General features: G+C 37.0%; 2 protein-coding genes across 3 annotated transcripts in view; one reads left to right on the top strand and one right to left on the bottom strand.

Moving 5' to 3' along the window:
• LOC139119702 (protein RRP5 homolog) overlaps positions 1-24762 on the top strand; it is a 41726-nt gene that overhangs the window by 6806 nt on the left and 10158 nt on the right. For both annotated transcript variants that reach the window (XM_070683560.1, XM_070683561.1), the window contains exons 10-26: positions 298-486; positions 1237-1383; positions 4050-4230; positions 5664-5797; positions 6422-6478; positions 6880-7071; positions 7634-7804; positions 8414-8624; positions 9751-9888; positions 10924-11063; positions 20586-20690; positions 21041-21114; positions 21521-21694; positions 22090-22189; positions 22941-23086; positions 23640-23751; positions 24460-24646. In XM_070683560.1, coding sequence (XP_070539661.1) covers positions 298-486; positions 1237-1383; positions 4050-4230; positions 5664-5797; positions 6422-6478; positions 6880-7071; positions 7634-7804; positions 8414-8624; positions 9751-9888; positions 10924-11063; positions 20586-20690; positions 21041-21114; positions 21521-21694; positions 22090-22189; positions 22941-23086; positions 23640-23751; positions 24460-24646 — 2458 coding nt within the window. The remainder of the gene's footprint in view (positions 1-297; positions 487-1236; positions 1384-4049; positions 4231-5663; positions 5798-6421; positions 6479-6879; positions 7072-7633; positions 7805-8413; positions 8625-9750; positions 9889-10923; positions 11064-20585; positions 20691-21040; positions 21115-21520; positions 21695-22089; positions 22190-22940; positions 23087-23639; positions 23752-24459; positions 24647-24762) is intronic.
• Positions 11149-15279, bottom strand: LOC139119704 (toll-like receptor Tollo). Its single transcript, XM_070683562.1, has one exon. It carries the CDS (start codon positions 15020-15022, stop codon positions 11957-11959), a length of 3066 nt encoding a protein of 1021 aa, XP_070539663.1. The 5' UTR covers positions 15023-15279; the 3' UTR covers positions 11149-11956.

The raw sequence follows: 24762 nt of genomic DNA, 5'->3' as shown, positions 1-24762 counted from the left end.
GAGGACAATTTCAGTAAAGGTATCAATTTAATTCTGTAAAGAGACAAAGATATATCTTGCAAGTTAATTTGAAATAACCAACTGACATAATCCGAATGTTTTGATGTTTACTAGTAATTGTGGTTGAAATCTGGACATGGGACCATGACCTTATTGTATTTCATTGAAGCATTTAACCTGTTTTCTTGAAAGTAGGGTTACATGTTATCGTCACACTATCAAAGTGATTCAACCTGCTGATGACTCATTTTGTTTCAACGTTTTCAATTTGTTTACCACTTTTCTTGTGATGTTTAGGCATCAAATTTGTCAGATGACAAAATCACAGTGCCCATTGGCGAGAAGTTTGTTGTTGGCTCAAAGGTCAGATGTCGTATCATTGGATACAGCTGCCTGGATGGAATTGCCATAGCAACTATGAAGTCATCGACCATTGATAAGGCATTCCTGGTCCAAAGTGATGTCAAGATTGGTATGAAAGTTGAAGTAAGTATTTTTGCAGAATTTTAATATAAAGTTGACAAATATCCTATTTTAAATGTTATTTGAAGTTAATTTACTGCTGTTTGTGCTTCAAAAATACACTACCAGTGAGAATTAACCCTTTGAGTGCCAGAGTCAATTTTTGTCACCTTTATGAAATATATCCCTGTCATTTTTTTCCTGATTTTTGTCAAAATTTTCATAACAAGTGTAGCCCATGAAATGTAATGTCCATTTGGTCAAAAATTATCCAGAAAATTCAGAAAAATTAGTACAATGTTGCACTAAAATTTTGGCGGGAAAAATAACAGCACTCAAAGGGTTAAAATGTGATTGTGTTTTCTTGTAAAGTTTAATCCTTTTTCTCCCAAGTTGTATTTATTTCTGTGGTTTGTCTATCAAGCCTGGTACTTCCAGGACCTTTAATGTTGTTACAAGATTTTCATCAAACAACATCGATCCTCATAACAGTAACCAATTTCCTGAGAGGCTTGGTCTAGCTTCGTACAACAAGATCGTCAAATTTTTGAAATGCTGCCAGTGCAGTTTTCTGAATTCTTAAAGCATTTCTTAAGTATATCATAGTGTGTACCGGAACTGTTGTTCATCCCATATTTCATATGAGTATTGGTTTTTACATGAAGAAAGCTGATAAAGCTGATAATGAAGTCAAATTGTGAAAACAGAAATGCGGTGTTTCACCTTCAATGACTGCATGTTTTAAAATCATACTTCTATACCCTCTCTCAACAGGTAACAGTCGCCAATATTAACAACTATGGCATACAAGTACAAGTGACCAATAACATAAGAGGATTTATACCTCATTTACATATCGCTGATGTTCCTCTTAAGAATCCAGAAAAGAAGTTCAAGATGGGTGATGTCCTAATGTGCAAAGTAAGTCAGCTGATGTGGGTATATCTGAACATGTGTTCAAAGATCCATATTTATAATTATGTAGAAGAAACTAACTACTACTTTCACTCTTGCCACAATATCAGTATTTTGTATATTCTGCAGTTCCGTTTCTATTCCAGAAAACATGTTTGAATACAAGTGTTCCCTCTAAGGTTTCGAGAGGGTGCGCAACTTGAGGTACACCTGATTGCCTCAGAGCTGGGTCCGTTCATGTATATGTTAATTTATTGAGGTACGTCACAACGTACAATGAACGTTGGTGGCAACTGCGCCGCCAACGGGCGCTAAACTCGAAACGCGGAAGTAAAATCTACGCTGAGATCGCACATTTCGCCCTGAGTTATCATTTTCAAACTAATACCGATTAAAATGACCGAGACTAAAGTTGCGCAAAGCATGAAATTTCACTGCGAGAGCAGTCGGAGACACTGCGCAATTAGCGCGCAAATAAGCCTTAGGGGGAACACTGGTGGTCAGTTTGAATACCTAGTATTCAGTTTTCTATCAGTGCCTGTATTCCAGTATTGTCATTGTGCACCAGTGAATTGCAGTGTAGTCTATAACACACCAAATCTATAACATCTATGATGATTTGTCAATTTATGGTCATGGGGGTGTACCATTTTACACATGGGGCACTAATACATGTAAAGAGCAAAATAAGGGTTAGAACTACATGTTATCCAACCAGGTGACACTTCAGTCAATTGTTACCTGGGTAAGTTTGAAAGTGTCGACTGCACACTGGTACATTCTGTAAAACCATAAACGAAAGATACGGTGATGTGTAGTCAAGTGATACAAGAGAAATTTCTCTATTTTTCAGTGAGGGAAGTAGATGAGGTGTAAATCACACATTGACCAACTTTGTTCAGCTGATAGCATACACGTCTGTTTCACAGAGGGACTCTGGAGTACCTTCAAAGAGCTCATATTCTCTTGCATTCATTCAGCAACTCATTACATGTACCATAAGACAGTAAGATTTCTATAATGTGTAAACTCACAAATTACTTTACAGAACTATGTTTAACAAAATAGTTAAAACCCAGAACATGTTTGCTTATTTCACTCTCGAATTCCAATTATGATGTCACTGAATCTTGTGTACCTCCATGGTTTGTCCAAAAACTATGCAAGGTTTACTGTGTGTGTACATTGAAGTGGAGTGAAAGATATTGAACAGGAAGTTTCATCAAATTCATTAGATATTTTGATTGAATCTTCAAGGTAGTATCTTCCTTGAAAGTGAAAGACTTTTTGTTTGCTCAAACTCTCCTCAAGAAATCTTTCAACCGGTCCCTTTGAAAATCAAGGATAAAAATTGGGGGCCACCGTGCAATTTGTTGTACTACGGAAACAAATTACCCAAGATTTACCAATATTTTAAATTCAAATTGGCCGCCATCCCTGTGTTAAGTGTATGGAGAACAATTAATTTTCAATTTTTTTAAAAACTAAGGTGAAAAATTCTTCGTACATCAAGAGCTTTAACCCTTTCACCACCATGGTTTGTCCCAAATCCATTGTTTTCTATGGTAAAGTTGGACCTGTATACAGGGAACTGGGGTGTAAAGGGTTAAAATGAGCCCTAACAAGTGGTAGACCAGAAAATAATAATAAAAGTTTGAGAGAGTTTGAATATCTGTCCCCAAGGCACTTCTACCTAAATTTGATTCTGTAATTTTATTTTTAGCTCATATTTGGTTTTATATATAAATACCAAAAGAGCTTATATGATGAGTCTGAGTGGCGTCTGTATCTGTATATTTGTGGGTATGTGCGGATGTATGTCCGTCACACACAAAGGCTCCATACCGCCAAAGCTACCGTCTCAGTATTTGGTGTACAGGTAGATGTAGGGGTTGAGATGTGAATTTGTTCAAATGAACACATCAGTGTCAAAAATGTGCAAATGAGGTAAGAAAAAGCGAAATTCTGCAAATGTTCATGAGTGTCGCATGCCAATGGCTGAAACAGGATACTCCACTGACCTCTAGTCATTTCCTGTCATTGTTTATGAACTGTTACATATTAACAGACCTGCTCAAACTAAGGGACAGACCATTAGATCTTGGGAGGGGGTGGCCTCAATGAAATTGTGAACATTTTTTTTACAACTGTAAATTTCTAAAAAAAAATTTTTCCAAATGAGAAAAGCTGTGCTAATATTTTTTACTAAGTAAATTTTCAGATTTATAATTTTTTTTAGTTAGACGCTGTCTGAGATACAATGTACATCCATATCACTAGCGCAAATAAGATTGCGTGCTGTAACTACTTATGGCCCAGTGATTTATATTGCTGATAGATTTCGCGAAATGTTGCAGATCATCTTTTGACAAGCTGAGAAGCTGTTTGCAAAAAATGTGGTGAAATTTCAATATTTGTGTTTTTAGGACAATTTTTGCCCTTTTTTGATCAAAACATCAATTTCTCTGTAGCAGTATGTCAAACTTCTGTCATTCTTGTTGTTTTTTCTGGTTGTACTGTGCAGAAATTATTGTCATAACATCAACGTAGAATTTTCCTGCACTGAACAAATAGAAACAACATTTATTGTTGATCTTTGGTACCCATACTGGTATGTACCAATTCTGATCAAATGTGAGCGACACCGTATAATTGCGTTATTTTACTTTTAGGTCATGTTCAATGAACCAAAGAGGAGACGTTTGATATTGACTCACAAGGCAACGTTGATAGAGTCTGAACTTCCATTCCTGAGTAGCTATGACAAAGCAGAACCCAATGCCCACTACCATGGAATGGTTATCAACATTGGAAGCTATGGCTGCATTGTTAGTTTTGCCTCCAATGTCAAAGGTCTGTAATGGTTCTATTCTATTCAGATACACAGAATATTCAGATAATGGTTGCAGTCCTTTGTAAACTGCTACTGCATTATTTTCTTCAATTATAAAAAGAATTGTTTTTGTTAAGAGATATCAAGAAACATCCAATGCGTTGGATAGAACTTGTGTGATCTATTGATTGTCTTTCATTTCATTAATCTTGTTTCAAACTCCAGTTTGGGATATTAAAGGCTCCCAACTCATTGAAACTTTTTAATGACACTTGAGTGACAACTAGCAAGAGCAATTGTCAAACAAAAATGATTGGCATGCCATGAACATAGGCTGTTTTATCAACACCTAGACCATACAGGTATCTGCAATTTTTTAAAATTATAACCATTATGGGAAAAAATTGCTTTCAGAACAAAGAGAAGGGCCCTTAGAAAACTGTTGTTCCATGATTCAAACAATTGTCAATCAATCATTTAGTGATGCGCTGAGGTGTAAACTGCTCAAACATTTGCTGTGCACAGGAGAACAATGAGATGTAAGCAAACCATGTGTATACTTAGATTTAGATCGGATTGCAAAGGGTGAAAACTTTGTGTTGTTATAGACTCTTTTACTAGCACCTATGGTGTTGTCACATCATGAAAATTAACCCTTTCATACACGAGTTAGCAAGAGGACTAGTCAATAGTACAGTGTATTCTTGGGGAAAGCGCATACACTGTATTTCACAAAACCATAGGTAAGAGTCCATAGTTTGCATTGACATTGACTTTGAAAACAACAAGAACATCAAAAGATGGAGGTAGCCTCCATGATCAAAATAATTATAGTTACCAAGTTTTTCAAAGAGAGCCACGTTTTAAACATCCCTCCAAATCTACGACTGAACACAACAGTAAAGGACATTCACTTTTGATTTATGCTGGTCCTGAAAATGGTCATATGGGTTCTGTACGTGTTTTCACACATGGAAATAACATGTCGTGTTTGAAGGGTTGGTAGGGTTTTGACATAATGATAATCCCAGTATCATTTGGACTTCTATATTGAGAACAAAACAAAGCCATGCCCACCCAAACTCGGTATTAATAATCCTTATCCTTGTCCTTTCCAACCAAGGGTTTGATTACATTAGTATATATCTTCTATGAAACATAAATTTGTATGTCGTCAACTCTTATTGTTCATTATTAACCATCGCAGAATCTTGTAGAACATCTATAAAGGAAGAAACTAATTTTCTGTTCGAACTTAACCACACCGCATGTTTTTTATGATCAATATTAATAGCTAAACCCTTCAAGTTCTCCTTATGTCCTTTTGTAAAGGTGTAACTGCCATACAAAGCTACAATGGATTGCCACCAAATTTTTGGTTGTGAAAAAATGCAGTCTCTTTCTTCCCAGAGACTACATTCTAATCTGCAACTTCATATCATTCTCTCTGTAGGATTGATTCCTAAATCTCATCTCGCCGATCATCCGATAGACTCTCCGGAGGAAATGTTCTACCTAGGTCAGGTTTTGAAATGTAGAGTTACTCACTGCAATCCTAAAGAGAAGAAGTTGAAGCTTTCTCTCAGGGTAAATATACTTCTGTAACATCAATTGCAAGACGTGTACAACATAGACTAGCCAAGACCCTATTCATCACTTTTGGCCTCCACTACACTCCGTCTAGCCTAAAACTAGCCACAGAAAATGTGCCTTTATGTGGCATAATGAATATTAATGAGCAACACACATTTTAATCATTGGCCAATCATGACAGGAACATTTTGAATGATTGACTGTCACAGTCCGGACACCACTGACATCATCATCTCTCCTGGAGACCATTCACTTTCAAATGAGCTGTTTTTTGTGCTATGGCACTCACCCAAGGCTAGACAGGGTGTGGTAGAGGCCGAAAGCGACGAATAGGGTCTAGGTTAAAGATAGACATACACAGTAAATTACATGTACATAGTACCTTTATGTGAAATGCGCCATCAGAGTCAATACAAGAATAGATAGAAGTAGTAATATGCCTATAACGTCAATTCTATGTGTAGTAGTCAGTCAGGATAACAAGAAAAGCAAGCTGAATACAGAGGTTCTTCTTCTGTGTAACGTTGATCTGCTGTAACTCCATAGGCCGTGACAGCTGTTATTCTGATCTGAATTTCCACCTAACATACACTTTTTTTGTTTTTTTCATGTTGCCAGAGTTACACAAGTCGCCCAATTGAAGTAGAAGTTCCTGCTGACTTTGTTGTAGGAAAGGTAAATAACAAAAAATGCTCCTCTAAGTGACCACATGAATAGAATATAAATTAATGGCAGTCTGTGTGTGTTTTGTTACATATAAAAGGGGATTTTGGGGATTCGCTCAAAAAAGTCAGGGATGAATTTTTGCTGCCTTTTATAGAGTAAATTTTAGTAGACTGTTTGGTATTAGGTATGCAAGGACTGCAGGAAACTCCAAACAGACTTTGAATTTTACAATTTAGTGCAAAGCAGATTTCCACATTGGAAGAATGTTCAAAAGAAAACTTAGATAAGACACACCACAGTTGATCTAACACAGCCATTATCAAGGATCTATTAAGTACTGGAACAAAGTACATCAAAAGGATGTGTGTTTCCACCCTGACATGTTCTCTGTGATTTGTCACTCATTACAGTTGACAGATGTTAAGGTGGTCAGCAAGACAGAAGACGGACTGAGAGTTGCAATTCTACCATCAAACTTACCAGCCTTACTTCCCAAGATGCACCTCTCAGACAGTGTGGCCAATGCAGAGGCACTTTTCAGCTGTTACCAACCTGATGATGTCATCAGTGATGTCATGTACTTGACCAATCATAAACGACTTGTATCCTTTGTTGAGTTTAAAGTACAGAGCTCAGTATACTTTTAACAATCTGGGTGTGAGATATTGTGGTATCATCATCATCTGCTGTCATCTTCAGGGGATATTTGAGCAGTGTGACTGAAAATATAAAGTGACTGACAATGTGGGGTGATTGTTTTTGTATACGTGTGATTTTTAGCGTGTTAATCTGCTATATGATTCCCCCTCCCACCCCCCCCCCCCCCCCACCCCCCAAAAAAAAGCTGTTCAAATTACTCAAATTTTGATCTTACCATAAATGTAATACCCAACAAAGTTTATAATAAGGTTTCAGGTTTGAGAAAAATATAAAATAGTTTGAATATTTGTAAGTGACACTTTAACCTATGGACCACTTTCATTAATTTTGCTTTCAGTATTTTGTACAGACTAAATAATTTATCGACAGTGACTTTCAACAACAAAAGCCTGGTTTCTACTGGTATGCAAGGGTCTGCACATCCCGTTTATACATGTCATTTTTGTTTGTCCATGACATTATGGATTGCACGTACAGGTAGTTTCTTTACCAAATGTCCGTCAGATTGTTACTTTGAAACCATCTCTCATCAACGCATCAAGGGAACATAAACTGGTAGGAAATTTCAAGGACTTAGAAACTGGACTCATCTTGGCAGGTGTTATCAAAAGAATTGCGCCGTATGGTGTCTTTGTGGAGTTTCCAAGAAACCTTACTGGGCTTTGCCCAAAATTGGTAAGTGAGTGAGTCTGTTTGTCATGACACATAGGCATGGCATTCTAGTCATCATGCTAGGCATGAAAGCCTCGGCTACAGTGTATCATTTCTGCAAGACAGTGTCATCATTCTCATCACTAGTATTGTTCCTGATCTTCTTATCTTGTAAGCATTAGAGGTCGTATTTTCTGTTCTGTTGTAGTATCTGCACTGCATAATTTTCCAGAGGTTATTTCACAGGTGTGATCTTTCTGGTTTATAACGTACAAAAACCACACGTATTTGTTGCACACAAATGATGTCAGTGCTGTTAAATTTCTAATATCCATCTTTCTTGTGTACACATTTTGAAATAAAATTGCTTGCTTTTATTTACCCTTTTTCCAGTTAAACCTAAAGTTGTTTTGGAAATAAGGAAACTGAAATTGATGTCTTTGTTTATTAAAATGGCCACTATGTCATGGTGTATAATTTTTTTAGATTCAAAGCATTGTTTGTAGGTGAATAGTGAAGATATTCCACTTTCCATTTTGTATTTCTGTTGTATAAACTAAATAATGACTATGAAGATAATGGTTTGTACAATTGTAAATTCTTATTTTAAATCCTAATTTCTCTCTTTTCCAGTACATGGCAGATATTTATGTTGGAGATTCATCTGTGCCATACAAGGAAGGTCAATCTGTCTCGGCCAAGATCTTAGAAATTGATGAGGAGAAGAAACGATTCCTGGTCAGCTTAAAACCATCTCAGTGTCATCCATCACACGATGGGGGAATAAATTTGCTGCAGTGTTATTTACAAGAGAGGGAAAGTGTGGTTGAAAGGTTGGAACAAAGTGAGTGAAACGTCATCTTCTCATGAGAACTGTCTTAACAGTGTTGCATTGTGAACAATGGTAGTATTTAACAAATTAGTTGTGATCCTTGGTTTGCCTAGGGAGTTACAGTGAACAATTACTGAACTGAATTAATTTGTAAAGTATACTCAGTTTTTGATGGACTTTGAACAAATCAAACTACTTTTACAAGTTGTAAAGTATACTCAGTTTTTGATGGACTTTGAACAAATCAAACTACTTTTACAAGTTGTAAAGTATACTCAGTTTTTGATGGACTTTGAACAAATCAAACTACTTTTACAAGTTTGATTTCATTTGATGAATGCTCATCGGTAGTCTGAAGATAGACACGTGTAGCACTGATCACAATTTCAGGTTTATTACTAAATATAGCTGTGCGACATCGGACACTACTGCTAGAAATTCGGGAAAAAGCTATTGTTGCAGCTTGTAGTATGAGCCATTGCATGAATTAGTGTGACCACAGTCACTCCACAAGTGACCGTGGTGTGACCTTTGGCATCCTTTGTAACACTAGCAGGTTTTATTTTCATCGTTCTTGCGGAAAATGCAGACAAATATTTATTTTTGCATATTAATGAAAGAAAGATGACGTCATTCGCGATCAGCACTATTGTGAATTATCAAAGCAACATTGTGTATCTGTGGTCGTTTTGAAGTTGTGTATCTCAAATTTTTTGAGAATGTTATGGTCACGAAAGGGATGTTTAGCTAAATCAATTTTGGTAGAAACAGATCATTCCAAAATGTACTGTATAATGTGATGTATGAATGAATGCAGTGCAAGTGCCTAAACCATAGCATCTGTCAATCTGAGATTTAAATTCCTTTCAAATTCACAGTACCTATAAACTGATGTGCTTGTAATGATACACGAAATAGTAATATTAGCTGTTTTCTCACCACAAAACATAATTTCATTATGAAAATGTAAATCTTAAAGTCACTTTTTCAAAGCATGGCTGCATCAGTAAAAGTAACATGGCTAAATGTAAAACCATCACATTGAAACAACTCTTTGAAAATTTGAGTATTTTTCATAAATTTGTCAGATATACTGAAACAGTTTCACTCTTGTGTCTTGCTAATTTTTTTGCCTCAGTTTCAAGCAGAAGAAAAATTGCAGACGTACGTCTTGGGTCAGTTGTCATGGCAACAGTCAGGGCAGTCCAAGAGAATGGTTTGCTTTTACAGTTGGACAATGGTACAACAGCTGTTGCATCAGCCAAACAGGCAGAAGGTGAGAAATTTGAACTGTCAATCTGATGTACAGAGAAGAGATTTGTTTCATGACTCAGACTTTAGCCATAGCCAGACCATATTGTTTTTTCAACCCAAAAATAAAATCAGTAACTATGGAAACAAACTCTTCATCAGTGAATGATACAGGGATGAGGATGTTTCAGAAAAGTGCATATTTTGATACACTTGTGAATTTGTTTTCCTATTGATCAAATCTTTAAAGTCTTTAAAAATATGTTAAGGCCATTTATTTTTCAATACAGTGTGGTTTTGCTCAATTTTTATGTACAAAAACACTGAGCATTTTCCTTTTTCAAAAGACTTTTATTGCGAAGTCTCAAAGAAATGATGAAACTTGGAAACTAAAATTCTTGTAAGATTGCTAGTAAATGTATGAAAAGGATTAAATAATAACACACACTACCATGGAAAAAATGATTTGTTGCCCACCCAATGGATGTTAATCATAACGGTAATACTGATGATGCCCAAGGGTATCATCAATATTGGGCGAGGCAGGGGTATCATCATTAATACCATTGTAATCACCAGCCCCAGGGCAGGCAACAAATCATGATCTTGCCTGTACTAGCTTGTGTTATTAATTTTAGTACACCAAACAAACACTTTTGTTTTCAAAACTTTGTGTAGAATGTAGTCAAGTGTCGAGACTTGCCACAGTGAAATGTTGCATTTCTTGCTAGATTGCAATGCTAGATGAACTTCTAAAAACAAAGACAGTGTTTACTCAGCTTTTCTCTTATAATGGACTTCATGTCATCTAATTAAAGTCGAGCTAACTTTTTGTACCTTTTCAAAAGCCATTACTCTATAGAAAATACCAAACGATGATGTGATGCACAGTATTCCAGAACCCAGTAGCGCGCTAGATCAGTGCATGCGACAGGGCTGAATCACCTCGGCCATGTTTCACCACTTTGTGTTCCGTATCACGGTAGTGAGGCAGAGTCTATCACAGTAAGTGGATAATACGTGAGGTGTAATAAATGTAACTATATGATGGTGTCTTCAGGTGTTGACTGCACAGAGGGTTCTGAGATCAAAGTGTGTGTGTTACATGTCAACTACGACAGCAACGTGGCTGAAGTCACTCTGAAAGCAAACATAATCAAAATGGCTGATAAAGACATACACAAGGAAAAGTTAACAAAGGTATGTAAATCAGCTATTGTATAGTTTGACAGCCTGCTTTACTCCACTTAAAAAATTCTGTCATTATCAGTGTAGTTTTCTCAAGGGGATGTTTTAATATCATTCAATGATTGCAAATCATACGATTTCATTGCCTTCAGCACAACTAACTTTCTAGTAATGCTTTGCATGTGATAGCGAGATTGAGAGAGTAAGCATGTCAGTAGATTAAAATTTGTAAAAAGATCCAGAATGTATTTGACAAATTAAAGGTACACTGTCACCTGTTCCAATTTCGCCACAGTTACCATGGAAAGAGAAAATCTAACCAATCACAGATTTAAGCGGGTGGCCGCTTTTTAAAAACAGCGCCCTCATATGGACATTTTGAATACCAAGGAACGCCCCTTTGACCATATTTGGGCATATTTAGATTCCGGTAACAGTTATACCTTTAATGGTTGACCTCATGATAAAGACAGAGCTATGATTTTGTAGCCATTTTACAATATAATGATAGAGTACTGTGTGATAACCTACATCATGGTAAATCTGCGGGATAAAATTAATGTAAATCAGAGTGGAATACCCATCATAATAATCTTGACAAGCTCCTAAAAATTTGGTCCGTCAATAAATGTTTTTGGAATGAAATTTTACGTGAATAAATGGAAAGGTTGCAGTTGATCATGAAATTTCTGAGGTATACTTGTAAATGGTATTTTACGAAACTGTTAACATACCGGTACACTTGTTGGTTTGAGATAAAGTTTTAGACGTTTTAAATATACTGTAAATGTAGGCTTTTTTCCCTGGTAACACCTACTGCCTTTGTTCATTGTATGGAGACATGTACAGTGAGTATGATACATGTATTGTATCCAGCATCATGTTTTACTCTCCGTGGATCTCTACTAATTCATTGTCATAACCACCGCGTCTCCAATGCTGGCGTTTGGTCGATTCAATTTCCGTATGTGCTTTACGTGTGGCATGGCATAGTACAGTTTCTCCCAGAACAGAGGGTCCTCCTTCTCCAAGTAGGTGTTAGTTTGCAAGTATGTCTTCAGCTCTCGGTCCAGTTTATCCTGATCAATGTCTTCCATTATGAGAACGATCAGACGACTGGATTTGTCCAAGAGGACCTGATGGTGGGCTTGTTTGAATTCGTACGCGCACCACTCACTCTCCAGGAAGTTATTTGTCAACACCAGGATGGTTCGGCTACTCTGCTCAATAGCTTCTACGATGCTCTCAGCAATGCATGCTCCAACGATAAAGTCTCTGTGATGGATGCAAACTTTGTACGGGGGGTCATGCTCCTCCAAATTTTTCAACAAGGTGTTTTTAACCCAGTCTAAGTCTTCACTTGAAAAGGACAAGAAGGCGTCGTAGACTTTGTTCTCCTCAAACACCTCTGTTTTCTCTAAAATTCTCCAGCCAGTGATGCTATAAACAACCACTCGAATGTTATTGCGGAATTTGAAAATGGCTGCCATTGCAACCATGACGACGGCAGTCAAACCCAAAACACCGGCAATGATTCTGCTCTCCATGTCAGTCAGCTTGATGTGATATGTGCCGCCTTGTTTAGGATCTGTGTCATTGCAATCTAAGTTGGCCTCCTTTAGCTGTAACATTGGCCATTTATTTGTGGAGTTTATTTTGTATGGTGTTGTGCAATTTATGTCGTACTTGTTGGGAATAACATTTTCATGGGATAGAATGAATTCTTGAAGATTAACCCACCACAGTTGGCAAGTGCACACATATGGGTTATGGTCCACACTGAGTTCCTTTAGTTTAGTTGTCATTTCAAACATACCAACGTCTATATCTTCCAACCTGTTATGATCCAGCAGGAGGTATTCCAGGTTTCTCAGGCTTTTGAAACTGTTCATGTGTATGTGTGAAATGTTATTAAAATTCAAGTTCAGGTATTGCAAGTTTGGCATGAAGCTGAATTCAGACCCAGAGACTGTTTGGAGTTTGTTTGATCTCAAATCAAAATATGTCAGCTTGCTCAAATATCGAAGAGCGCCCTCTTCAATCCAAGTGATCGAGTTCATGGCTAGATTGAGTTCCTGTAAATCAGTCATGTTTTCAAATTGGTTTTCTGAGATGTGAGTGATATTGTTGCCCTGTAACATTAGGATAGTAGTGTATTGCCATACCTTGTTAGGAAAGTCTAGGAAGCCTTGAAAACTGCAGTTTGTCAGGAACACACTGGTATCAAATGCTTGCCTCCTGCAAGTACAATGCTTGGGACATAACACTGGCAACTCACACCAAAAGTCGTAGAACTCAAGAGATGAAATGGACCTTCCTTGCACATTCTCAGGAGAGTGGCACTGGAGACTGTTCAGTGCTGGGTGAAATATCAAGTGATCAAGATCCTGCTTTCTAGGATAGCCTGTCTGATTATATTTGTATAGGACAGTGAACATATCACAATCACAAGATAATGGATTAGCTTCCATGTTCAGAAATGTTTTGATGGTCAGTGCAGCTTGTATGTAAGGAAAAAGATTCAAATTTGTCAGAAAATTGTCGTTCAACTTGAGTTCTTGTAAGTCTTGAAGGCGGTAGAGAGACTCATCTTCAATGTGAAAGATGTTATTATGACTCAAGTCAAGAATCTTCAGTGCAGAAAGTCGATAGAAGGCATACTTAGGTAGTGTTTTCAGATTATTGTGACTGAGGTCAATTTCTCGAAGCCGACTGCTGTCTTTGAATGCATACTTGGCAAGATGAGAGATGTTGCTGCTCTGCATGTACAGGTACTCCACAGAAGGAGCATTCACTTGATTCAGGAAGCCCTTGGGAATTTCACCGATGAAATTAAGGCTAAGATCCAACTTTGATAAGGATGTGCATCCTTCAAAGGTTAGGTTTGCCAGTGACTCGATGCCAGTCTTCTTAAGGTTCAACGTTTTCAGAGATGGTATGTTCCTGATCAGGTCTGCCGGAAGGTTCGATCGTGACCATTCTTGATCACTTTCACTGAGATCAATGTATCTGACAACAGGCAGATCTTGAAATAAATCTCTTGGCAGTGTTTTCATGTTGTTGTAATGCAGGCTCACTGCCTGCAAGTTGACAAGTCCGGTGAATATATCTACTGGCAGTGTAGAAAGGAGATTAAGTGAAATATCCAACACCTTCAGATTAATAAGATTACGGAACATACGTGAATCAATTGCTTTCAAGGAATTCGAACCAAGATCTAAAGCTTCCAAGTTTGTCAGGTGTTGGAAAATAGTCAGCGGCATATCACCGATGGCATTGTTATAAAGGCTCAGGTATTGGAGATTCTGCAATGGATCAAATATGCCTTCTTGTAGGGTGATCAACCCATTCAGTCCTAAGTTGAGTGACGTCAAGTTAACCAAGTGAGTGAATGCACTGTCTTGCAGTCGTCTGATGCTATTTGCTCGGAGGTCAAGCCCTTTCAACTGTTTAGGTAGGTGATCATCACATTGCGGTTGCCCAATACATGTCAGCGCACTTGGAACCTTAGAGAGACTATTCCCTGACATACCAAGCACCTTCAGCTTGGGAAAACGTTGAAACACATTGGGGCTGACCTCACGGGTGCCACAATAGGTAATGTTCAGAACTAATAAATTAGGAAGATATGGGAAGTCCATCTCGGTTATCCTGTACAAGGGAAACCCATACACGTCCAACTTGATCAGGTCAGCTCCATGGAGGATCCATTCAGTGATATTGAGTGGTTCTATGGTGGAGAAACCACTGCCGTAGTGGATGTTTAAAATCAAAGTTGGTGGTAATGTGATGGGTAGTGTAGATGACATCATATTTGCAACTGTGCAGAAGACACTGTTGTAAAGTAAAGTTGTTAATTCACTAAATTCACAGGTACATCCTGTAGGACAAGCTTGTAGTGCTTGTATCTCCACTATGGAAAGACTCTGCACTAGCCATACCAAAGTCACAGTGAACTTTAGGGCACCCATCGTCAATACTGTGTCTATGTATATAGGTATTGCCCGGTAACAGTCTCTTTCCGTGTTCTTTTAGCTATCCAATCCAACCTATTCTTTGTAGCGTTTCAAGTGGGTCATATCCATATCAACGCCAGAGTTGCTCAACTTGTCTTCTCTCTCTAGTCTTTCTTGATGAGCTGATCAGTTGTTTCTGATGTGCATTATTACTGGATGGGTACTTTTCTTCCTCTGCTCACTGTGTCTCAGGCAGTGTAATGTTGACTTGATCTAACACTTTCTCATGTATGTCACCATGTATTATTGCATCACAACTTCATTTTTCCTTATCTGGAAGAAAACCAAAAACAAATATTTCGAAATATTTGTCAGCTACCAATTTTTTTTTCAGTTTTAAAACAATGCTGCCGTTGAAGCCTGCTTTGTCTAATAGACCCACAGAAAAATCCACGGCTGAAGGTCACATGTGACTAACCAAGTAGCGTCATAAGAGGAAGTAAGAGTATGGTGAGCTTTCCAACAACAGCTGTCACATTTGGGCTCTGAGTCGAAAATTTCAAATCAAAAAGCCTTCCAACAGCTCAATACACGCTACCTCCCTGTGTTTCTCTGTCTCTGTGTAACCAATAAGCTGTGCTGCAGGCGAGTATACACAATATTTCAGTATGATTTGCGACATATGTAGCACAGCCGATAAGCAAGTGCCGTATATATTGATGTCACAATGGAAAAGAATGTGATAAACTTGAGTTCAAAAGAGTATAAACATGGTGACATGGATTACAAAGAATGTACACATAATGTAAATTATTTGGAGCAGTGATAGGAAAAATGTACCTAGTACCGTATTTGACATAAGTATCGTATAAGTAAAAGTATACATTTTGTTCAATGTTGGTGAGAATTATTATCAGAACAAAAAAAATTAAATTTGCAGGTTTTGACAGAGTAAGGCCAATTGAGGAAACAATTTTGGAGACACTGCTTGTTACAGTTTTTGGTGTAGTTTAATTGGTGCAAATCAGAATATACTGGTCTCTTTGACATACTGACCTCTCAGTTTATTGTGTGTATCACAACTTCTTTGGACTATCAAATTATAAGAGTTTCAGATGTAACAGGAGCAGTCTGACAGGCAATTTCAACTCAGCAATTTTAACTTGCTGTCACCATGGGTGATTTTTGTGTATAATATTATATGATTCCAAGGTACAAATATTTTAATCAAAACAAAACTTTTGAAGGAGGGAGTGAAAGCTATTTGCAACTGTAAAATTAATGTTTATTTTCCTAGGAGTGGCATAATTCAAATTTATTCATGTAATCATTTATCAATCAATTTTACCATTCAATAATTTTGATGAGGAGTTATCCTATTTTGGTTCAATCACTCCATCTGAAGCTGCTCTTATCATAGCATTCAAATTTGCTCTGTAGATCTCTCATGATGTTTCCGTATAATATGTTCTGCTAAATTGCAGAAGATCCGAGAGAATCAAATAATTATCATCATTATTTTCAATGAAAACATCTCGGCAGAATCATACAAGTGACCAAGTTGCTTATCTGTAATCAGCTATAGTTTATCAAATATCTGAAATTAATCAGAAAGTTGAAAACATTACAAAACATACCTCTATGTAGACTGACAGTAGAGATAAAGAAAACAGTGACATTGCTTTGGTTAGGGTCACAGACATGGAAGCTAACGACCTTTGTGATGAACAACAATCTCGGTATGCAAATGATTTTATTGGGTGATCATGTCAACAGATAGAGCAAAACTGATATTTACACATGACATAGCATTTTTGTAACTTCAACCTGTTGTCCTTGAGATATGGTATTGTAGAATGCATAATTGCGACATCACGTTTCAGAACATCCTTTCTGAGGAAGAAATTGAAGGCATGGTTCCTGTATCGCCTTTGTCTCTGAACAAACTGGTTAACACTTTGGGCACTTATTTTTTCCCCAACGGTATCAGGGCAACATTTTAAAAATTTTTATATTTCTGTAATTTTTTCCATGATTTTGGACCAAACGGACATAAATTTTTAGAAGCCACACTTTTTGACTAACATTTTGGGAAAAATCAGAAAAATGTCTATATCTGAAAGAAATTGTTGGCATTATACTGAGTAAAAGCAGCAAAGGGTTAATGATGACTTTCATAGGAAAACAAATGTAAAATCACATTGACAATCTGATATGTCAACTAAATTGCTCCCTGCAAGGTCTGTGCCTTTAAAAGATATCATTGTTTGCTTACATTGTAATACAATGAAATAAATCACTGGAAAAAAGTCTAAACTTTGAAATAAGTTGATACAAAAAAGAGGTTCATGGACAGTTGTTGGTCAGTCTTATCAATAAATATCAGAGTTGAATAGGTAGGGCGAAACCAAAACAGTACACGGGCATTTGAAATTTTGTTGCGTTGACAATGGTCCTGGTAAAGAGAGTGTTTCTTTGGCATTGCAAGGAATGAAATACATAGCAGGATGTATAACAGACTTTATATTAAAGATAGTAACTAATAAAAACAACAAAATATAATACACTGGTGTTAAATGTAAGTTGTGGGAAAAAATTTGAACCCATTGTTATCAATGGTTAGTGTCGGTCTGTTGACACGAAATTAGGGGTAAAAAGCTCAAAAAATCAGTTTGAAATGTGGACATAGTCATTTCACTCTGAGTCTGGCAAGTAGCCATGAACTTTGTGTTTGTACATGCAGGTAGGTATAACATGTTCAATATTAGGTATGAACAAACCTTTGTCTAATGCATTGAGTGGGGTTCATGTGGCTAGGATGGCCTCAGAGGTCTGTTTGTATCCACACAGCCTGAGTGAAATCATACCAGTGGTATAACATGAGGCAGAGATATACATTCATTGTATAAAGCCAGAGACTATTGAGGGTTTCCTAGGGGTGCACCTATGATGGCTGGATGAAAGAGTGAAAATCACCAACACAGACGTAGAGCCAAAAGTGTACAAGTTGAAAATTATCTTCCTGAGGAAAAAATGCACTGACAATTTTATGGGTGTGATTGTACCACTGTTTGTCTTCAAATAGTTAAAAAGTTCATTAAATTTTGCTTGACATATAAGTGTAGTGATCATATCTGTCGTCTTACAAACATTGAAAGACCAGATGTAATGATAAACACAATGGCTGAACTTACCAGAGTTGTTTGAAAGAAGCACCATGCTTTCAGCAGGAAGAGATTATAATGATTTCCGCTCAACTTTCAGAAGCTAATGAGGAAAGTGGGAGGGCCCCACTGACGTGCAGTTACATGACCTTGTTACCCGCCAGCAACACATAGGTCATCCCTTTGTAAACAATTAGATGATGAGTGACTAGATTTTACAATAGCGTACATGGAAGTAGAGGATGTCGTTTCTGGAGTATGTGACTCATGTCAGATGTCATCAAGGAAAAGGAGACTATGGACCATGAATCACGTAGTCCAAAACTCAACCACATCAGAGTCAGTGTGAATAAAATGAATGGTGCTAGGGTGCCTTGCTCTTTAAACAAATGTATCAGAGACACTGCCAGCAGATGTATTGTGCTAGGGGGTCTTAATTTTATATTAAACAAAGTCATGGAACTGATAATCCCCCATGTACAATTTCAATATAAGTAAAGTCTAGAACCTCTCTATAGTTTTAGTGTATGGTAAACCAACATTGTTCCAGAAAACAAAACAAGCACAAAGAAGCAGTAGACATATGAAAACCTTGTAAGATGAAAGTACGAATTTAGAACTGATCATTCACTTGGTTTACTTTGTTAAATGAATGTGTTGAATTCCAAACTTTCTTTTAATTGTGCAAGGTTTAGATTATAAATGAAATATTGACTGATGAACGGACCGCCAATTTTTTAAAGAAAGTTTAGATATGGAACATTTCCAAATTTGCGATGTCTCCCTTCCCCCCCCCCCTCCCAAAGTGGTTTAAAGATTTATCAGCCATGTGTCAATGAGGGATGTACATGGCAATATTCAAAACCTGCTTTCTTTTTAAATGTACTTGATTTGTTTGCGTACAATACTAAACTTTTCCATGTTCCTCCTCTCTGACGTCAACCATTTACGCAATATGATTCCCAGAAATATGTCAACCCAGATCCTTTACGCAATATGATTCCCAGAAATACTAGTAAAATAAATAAACATTCAGGACACTGGAATGCTGATGCTCTCCATGTAATATGATTCCCAGAAGCAGGGTAATGTAAAGAGACGCTCCAAAGATATCAAATTGCCACTACTCACTCCAAGATATCAAATTGCCACTACTGGCCACACAAGCACCTGGAGAGTGCTTCATAGGGTGCGCTATCTTCAATTATGCGTTGACCTTGACATGTCATGTTGAAATTATCCTGTGAGTCCCCAGGAGAGCCCTATTTGTACTCTTCTTAAGCCTAGTTACCAGATAGGGCAGCTTGTCCACATCTGGTAACTAATCATGTAATGGTAATCATATAAGCTTGCAGCTTGAAAAAGTTCCAGTCTGTGTACAACTACTATCCATGATTGTTAACGCCATAGCTTTTATTTGTTGTCGGTATATGCACAAAATACCGACCAATATATATCATATACATTGAAAATTGTAAGAACAGAACTCAAAAGTGATACCATGGAACAATCTTTGTCAAATATTTTGCGCATCTAATCCCTTTATTATGTGGAAAACTTCTTAATTTTGAGTCCACAACAGTTTTCAGTGGAGTAGGTATGGCTATTGGGTATGTTGATTTTGCAAGAGAGCTTGTATAAAACTTGCACAACAGTACATCCTACCTGTACATCTGTACATTAGAAGCTTGCAGACCTCACTGGATTACGTAACAAGCTCATTTTACTGGCGCCCTCAATGCCATTCGTGAAGCGAAGCTGCAAACTGGTCAGTTACACCAGCTCGTACCCTCTCTTGCTTGCTCTGTTGTTGAGGGCACAAATGAAAAGGCCCTTTATACATATGTAAGCTAGTGAGGACTGTGTCTAACTCCTATGCCCTCTGAAATTCATTGACTCCCGCAGACAGTGGATTCATGCAATTATAAAACATCAATCTGTGCATTTACAAGAAGTGATATGTGAATTCTTTACTGTGGATATATTTCCATCAACATACAGCGCATTCAGTCTATAGATTACATATAAAGAGCATAAGCCTTGAAAATGCCCAATAAAATTATTGAACCTATATATGTCTTCGGGGTTTCACAATCACAAATGCAGGATGTTCTTACAAGCTGTGCATGACTGCAACTCGTCTATTCAAGTTCGAAAGGCACAGTGTCATCAGAGAAGTGTAATCTGTTCCATTTCTAAGGCTGATCATATAAGTTTCAACCCTCCTGACAACCACAGTGTGTAACGTTAGCATGTATAGGATCTCACTGGAATTTTCTGCCACTCAAGCTATATGCTGTAGATCCGGCATGGTATGGTAGTCTATGTCTATGGATCACTGTTTACATACATGTACTGGTACATGTACTTTGAGTTGTAATTATATGTGTTCTCATGTATATCTTCATCTTTAGGAAACAAAACTCCAAAAGTTAGAAGCTTGTGTTGAACTAGTGAAAGATGATGTAGTTATTGTATCCCATAGCAACGGACAGCTTGCTTTGCTGCCAGGTAGAAAGGTAAATACATCTAAAATTATTGTTTACTGACAGAACAAATTGAACTCTGTTTTCATTATATAAACTGCTTGCACTGCACATAACTTTCCATCGTCATATGGAATGATGTTGTCTTTTTAAACTTCAGAAACTTCACTGATTTTGTACTATGAAATGGAAAGAAACAGACATGCATCATCTCTATGATACACAGAGTTGAAACTGTTTGAAAACCAAAGTCAAGTGAAACCACATCAACTGATTGTTGCAGTTATAATGAGACTGATATTTCTTGAGGTTTCAATTGTTCGCCATAGAGAAGTTTGACAATGCCCTTCCCTTATGCTTGATATATCCTCTTGGCTTTACAGCATTTGAATGATGGCATGCGAATGAAATCAGACATTCTTCATGTTGGCCAGATGATCAACATTATAATCAAAAAGTAAGTTGTATTTTGATTTTCTTTTGTAACTCATTGATCACAATGCTTTATCATATATGCCAGTTATATGCATACAATACAATCCTGACATGTGGACAATCTACCTCTTTCATCTGTGTATATTGTCACTGCAAAAGTTGAAATGGGACATTTATAGTTATAGTAACAAATCTAGGTATAATACACTCATTTATTTATCTTAGTTTTCATCAAATGCCATCACTACTTTGACCGAACGTTTCAACTTGGGAACGACTTCATTTAATCCCGATACAATTGTCACTTTTGTGGATGTGATCAACAGCGCATAGCTGTTTTACTGCCTCGTTTACAACTGAGTACATTTGAAACATCAAACTAATCTAAGTCTTGACCTCTTCTCTTTTTTTTATTCATGAAATCCAAGGTCAATAGGAGATTTCATTATTGCAACTCAGGATGAAAGTATGTTAAAGGTTCCAGAGATTTCTGAAAAGAACTTCCACAAGAGAAAGTTTGACTTTGAAAAGCGAAGAATAAAAAGCGCAAAAGTTATTGCAAGTAAAGTGGGAATTGAACTTGGTTCGTTGGTATCTATAATGTAAGTGAAATAGTTGGATTTGATGATTTTCAAACAAATTTGTGGGTAGAAATATAGCAGTGAGTTACATTGTAAAAAGACTTCTAATACTGGAAATTGAAATAGCGGTAACACTATGAGCCACTCTTTTCTTTTGAACAAGCAAGTTTCAATGAAAGTTGAGTGTAATCAATTTCAAATCAATTGCATGGTGAGTTTTTCAATTCAATTCAATTCAATTCAATAGAACTTTATTTATCCCAAACACGGGCAATTAAAATTTTTAATGTCATATCAATCATTTTACACTCACAGATTGTAACTTTCAAACCAAATTTTGCAGATGGTGCCACATGAATGAAGTTCAGTAAACCTAGCACCCAAAGACATTCATGTTTCTATTGCTTGCATTGCAGGGTGAAATCAGTGAAGGATGCATGGATGCACGTTGTCACAGTAGACAGTGAGAAACTTGGGAGAGTTCATGTTTCAGAGATACTGGATAAACCAACAGAGGTGAGAAAAATGTTGAGAGTGTACCTCTCAGCAAGTGACATGATCACCATGGTGTCTTTGGAGGACAGGTGTTTGATACACTCCTAATGTGCAAATCTCTGACATGGTGGTCTGTACCGCATAGACAGATGTTACTCATATTATTATGCAAATCTCTGCTCAGTCCCAACCAATGCTAGTTCACCATTGATGATGCAAGAGTAACTGCCAAACTGTCGCTTTGCCAAGTAAAAGTAAATATTTAATAACAAAATATGGTTGTGAGCGTAGATTGCTTTCAAAAAACTTTGACTGGTCAGAAAAAAACAACCAGGTTTTCTGAATCTTATATCACAAAAAAAATTTGCTCTTTCTTCTATTGTATTCCTGGGAAGAAAAAAATGTGAAACCCTCGACACAAATTCAGTAACATTGTTTGATTTTTTCCTCAAAAAAATTTAGCGTATTCAGTCAAAATAGTGATTTTTCCCAAGGTACAACAAGGTCTTACTATGATCTTTGATGAGATGTCAAATAGAATTTAACCTTTCACCACCATGGTTTGTCCCAAATCCATTGTTTTCGATGGTAAAGTTGGACCTGTATACAGGGAACTGGGGGTGAAGGGTTAAATCTAGTATTGATGGGATTGTTTTACTGTGTGAAAGTATACCACTTTTTGCAATACATGACACACTCTTGCTGTGACACCGATGAAAGAAGTTGATGCCCACACTAGAATTTTAACCTTGCATATTCTCTGCATTCACAGGGACAGTATCCATTAAAGGCATTCAAACCTGGACAGAAAATGGATGGCAAGGTGATCGGTTACAGGGACATCAAACACAATAAATTTCTTCCAATAACACATTCAGAATTTCAACAAGTGGGACTTGAAATAACTCTAAAGCCAAGGTAAGTAAGCTGTGATAATAATTCAAGGAATGAGACTCAGCAATAGGCAGGCTCTTCTCAACAACAAGAGTACTTGCAATTTCTGAATAGTCATAGGCCTAAACCCACCATTCAAACAGTCAATAACATGAACAAAACCAAGATCCATATTTGTGATGGCAAACAAGGTCATCAGTTGAACAGCGTTTAGGATATCACTGTATCATGATTGAATCCCTGTACAATAACATCGTTGATATCATCTTCCTGTGGTTGAGTCACAAATAGTAGTAGAGGAGCATCAATGGTTTTGGAGAGGTATTCCATGATTTTGTTGTGAATAAATACATCACAGAAAACCTTCAGAATATAAATATAGTCTATTTGTACTATTCACACTGTGTCTTACAGTTTTTATGTTGTAAAAATTTTTAAAAAAACAAGAAATTCCTTTATGTAACAGTAATTGTAGAATAAGTTCAGTGTTATTTTACATGTAACTGTAGAGTTGATTAATTGATGTCTGTATTGAAAAAATCAGATGTATCTTGATGATAATGATTTCTTTCAACAGTAAAGTCCAAGCTAAGACTGAGAGTATCAGTGAGTTTCAATTCTGTATGGACCATGATAAAAGATTGGGTCAGTACAAGGCTGGAGATACAGTTTGGTGTTACATTGATAAGGTAAGCACTCCTTTTGTGCCAGTATTTTGCAATATTTCTGAGTATTTTGCAATCCCTTCATCCCCTATTCATAGTGGTACATCCAGTATGTTTGCCAACAGGACAATTGGATTGTACCAATATGTGGTTGTCAAAGGGTGTGTGAGGGTGAACGGTGACATAAGCCACCATGATGATTGAAATTATTTGAGATTTTAAAAAAATTATCATCGACATCAGTGAAAGATTACAGTGCCTTTGAGTAAATGGTGTCACTTAAGACTTAGTCTTCAGAATTACCCGTGTCCCAACAACAGGCGCCTCCAACGACAAATGTACTTCAACATGAGAGGTATTCCATTCCATACACAGGTTTTTGTAATGGAACTATGCGCCATTGGAGTTGAATTTTTTATTCATTACGAAAGAGGTGTCCATTAGCATGATGTTTTTATTTGACATTTGTATCGGTCTCATTTGTTCCATTGTATGAGGCAGACAAATCTTGTAAAATTACAAGAATATATCAGTCATGTAGTGATACCGTAGATATGGTAGAAACTGTCTTAATATAAAATCAAATGAATTTATAAAGTGAAAGTTTTGAATATTCGATGGAAATTATTTGCAGGCTATTCATCACAGCTACATAGATTGTTACTACCAAGTATCAGTACTCCTATCAGAATTACTGATACTCACTATTATCTCTGTTGTGTTTGACCCCAGTTTGAAAATGAATACCTGAATGTTGACATCACATCATCAGTCAGAGGAGAAATCCACCGTTCTAATCTGTCCAAGGATTCAGCTGGACTCAAGGCACCGGAAAAGCATTTCAAAACAGGCCAGGCTTACAAAGCAGTGGTTCTTGAGGTTGATACTGAACATAGAAAACTGAAGTTAACCAGAGCTGGTGAGATTTTCAATATGGTTGACCTTACTCTCAAACTTACATTGTAGTCCTCACTATGCATGCCTGTAGACATGTTTTCCTCACTCTGCATGCTGTAGACATGTCATCCTCACTGC

This window comes from Ptychodera flava, chromosome 20 (genome assembly GCF_041260155.1).
Source record: "Ptychodera flava strain L36383 chromosome 20, AS_Pfla_20210202, whole genome shotgun sequence".
NCBI classification, from domain to species: Eukaryota; Metazoa; Hemichordata; class Enteropneusta; family Ptychoderidae; genus Ptychodera; species Ptychodera flava.
Note: the sequence above shows the minus strand (reverse complement) of the source record. Positions and strands in the feature narration are given on the sequence as shown.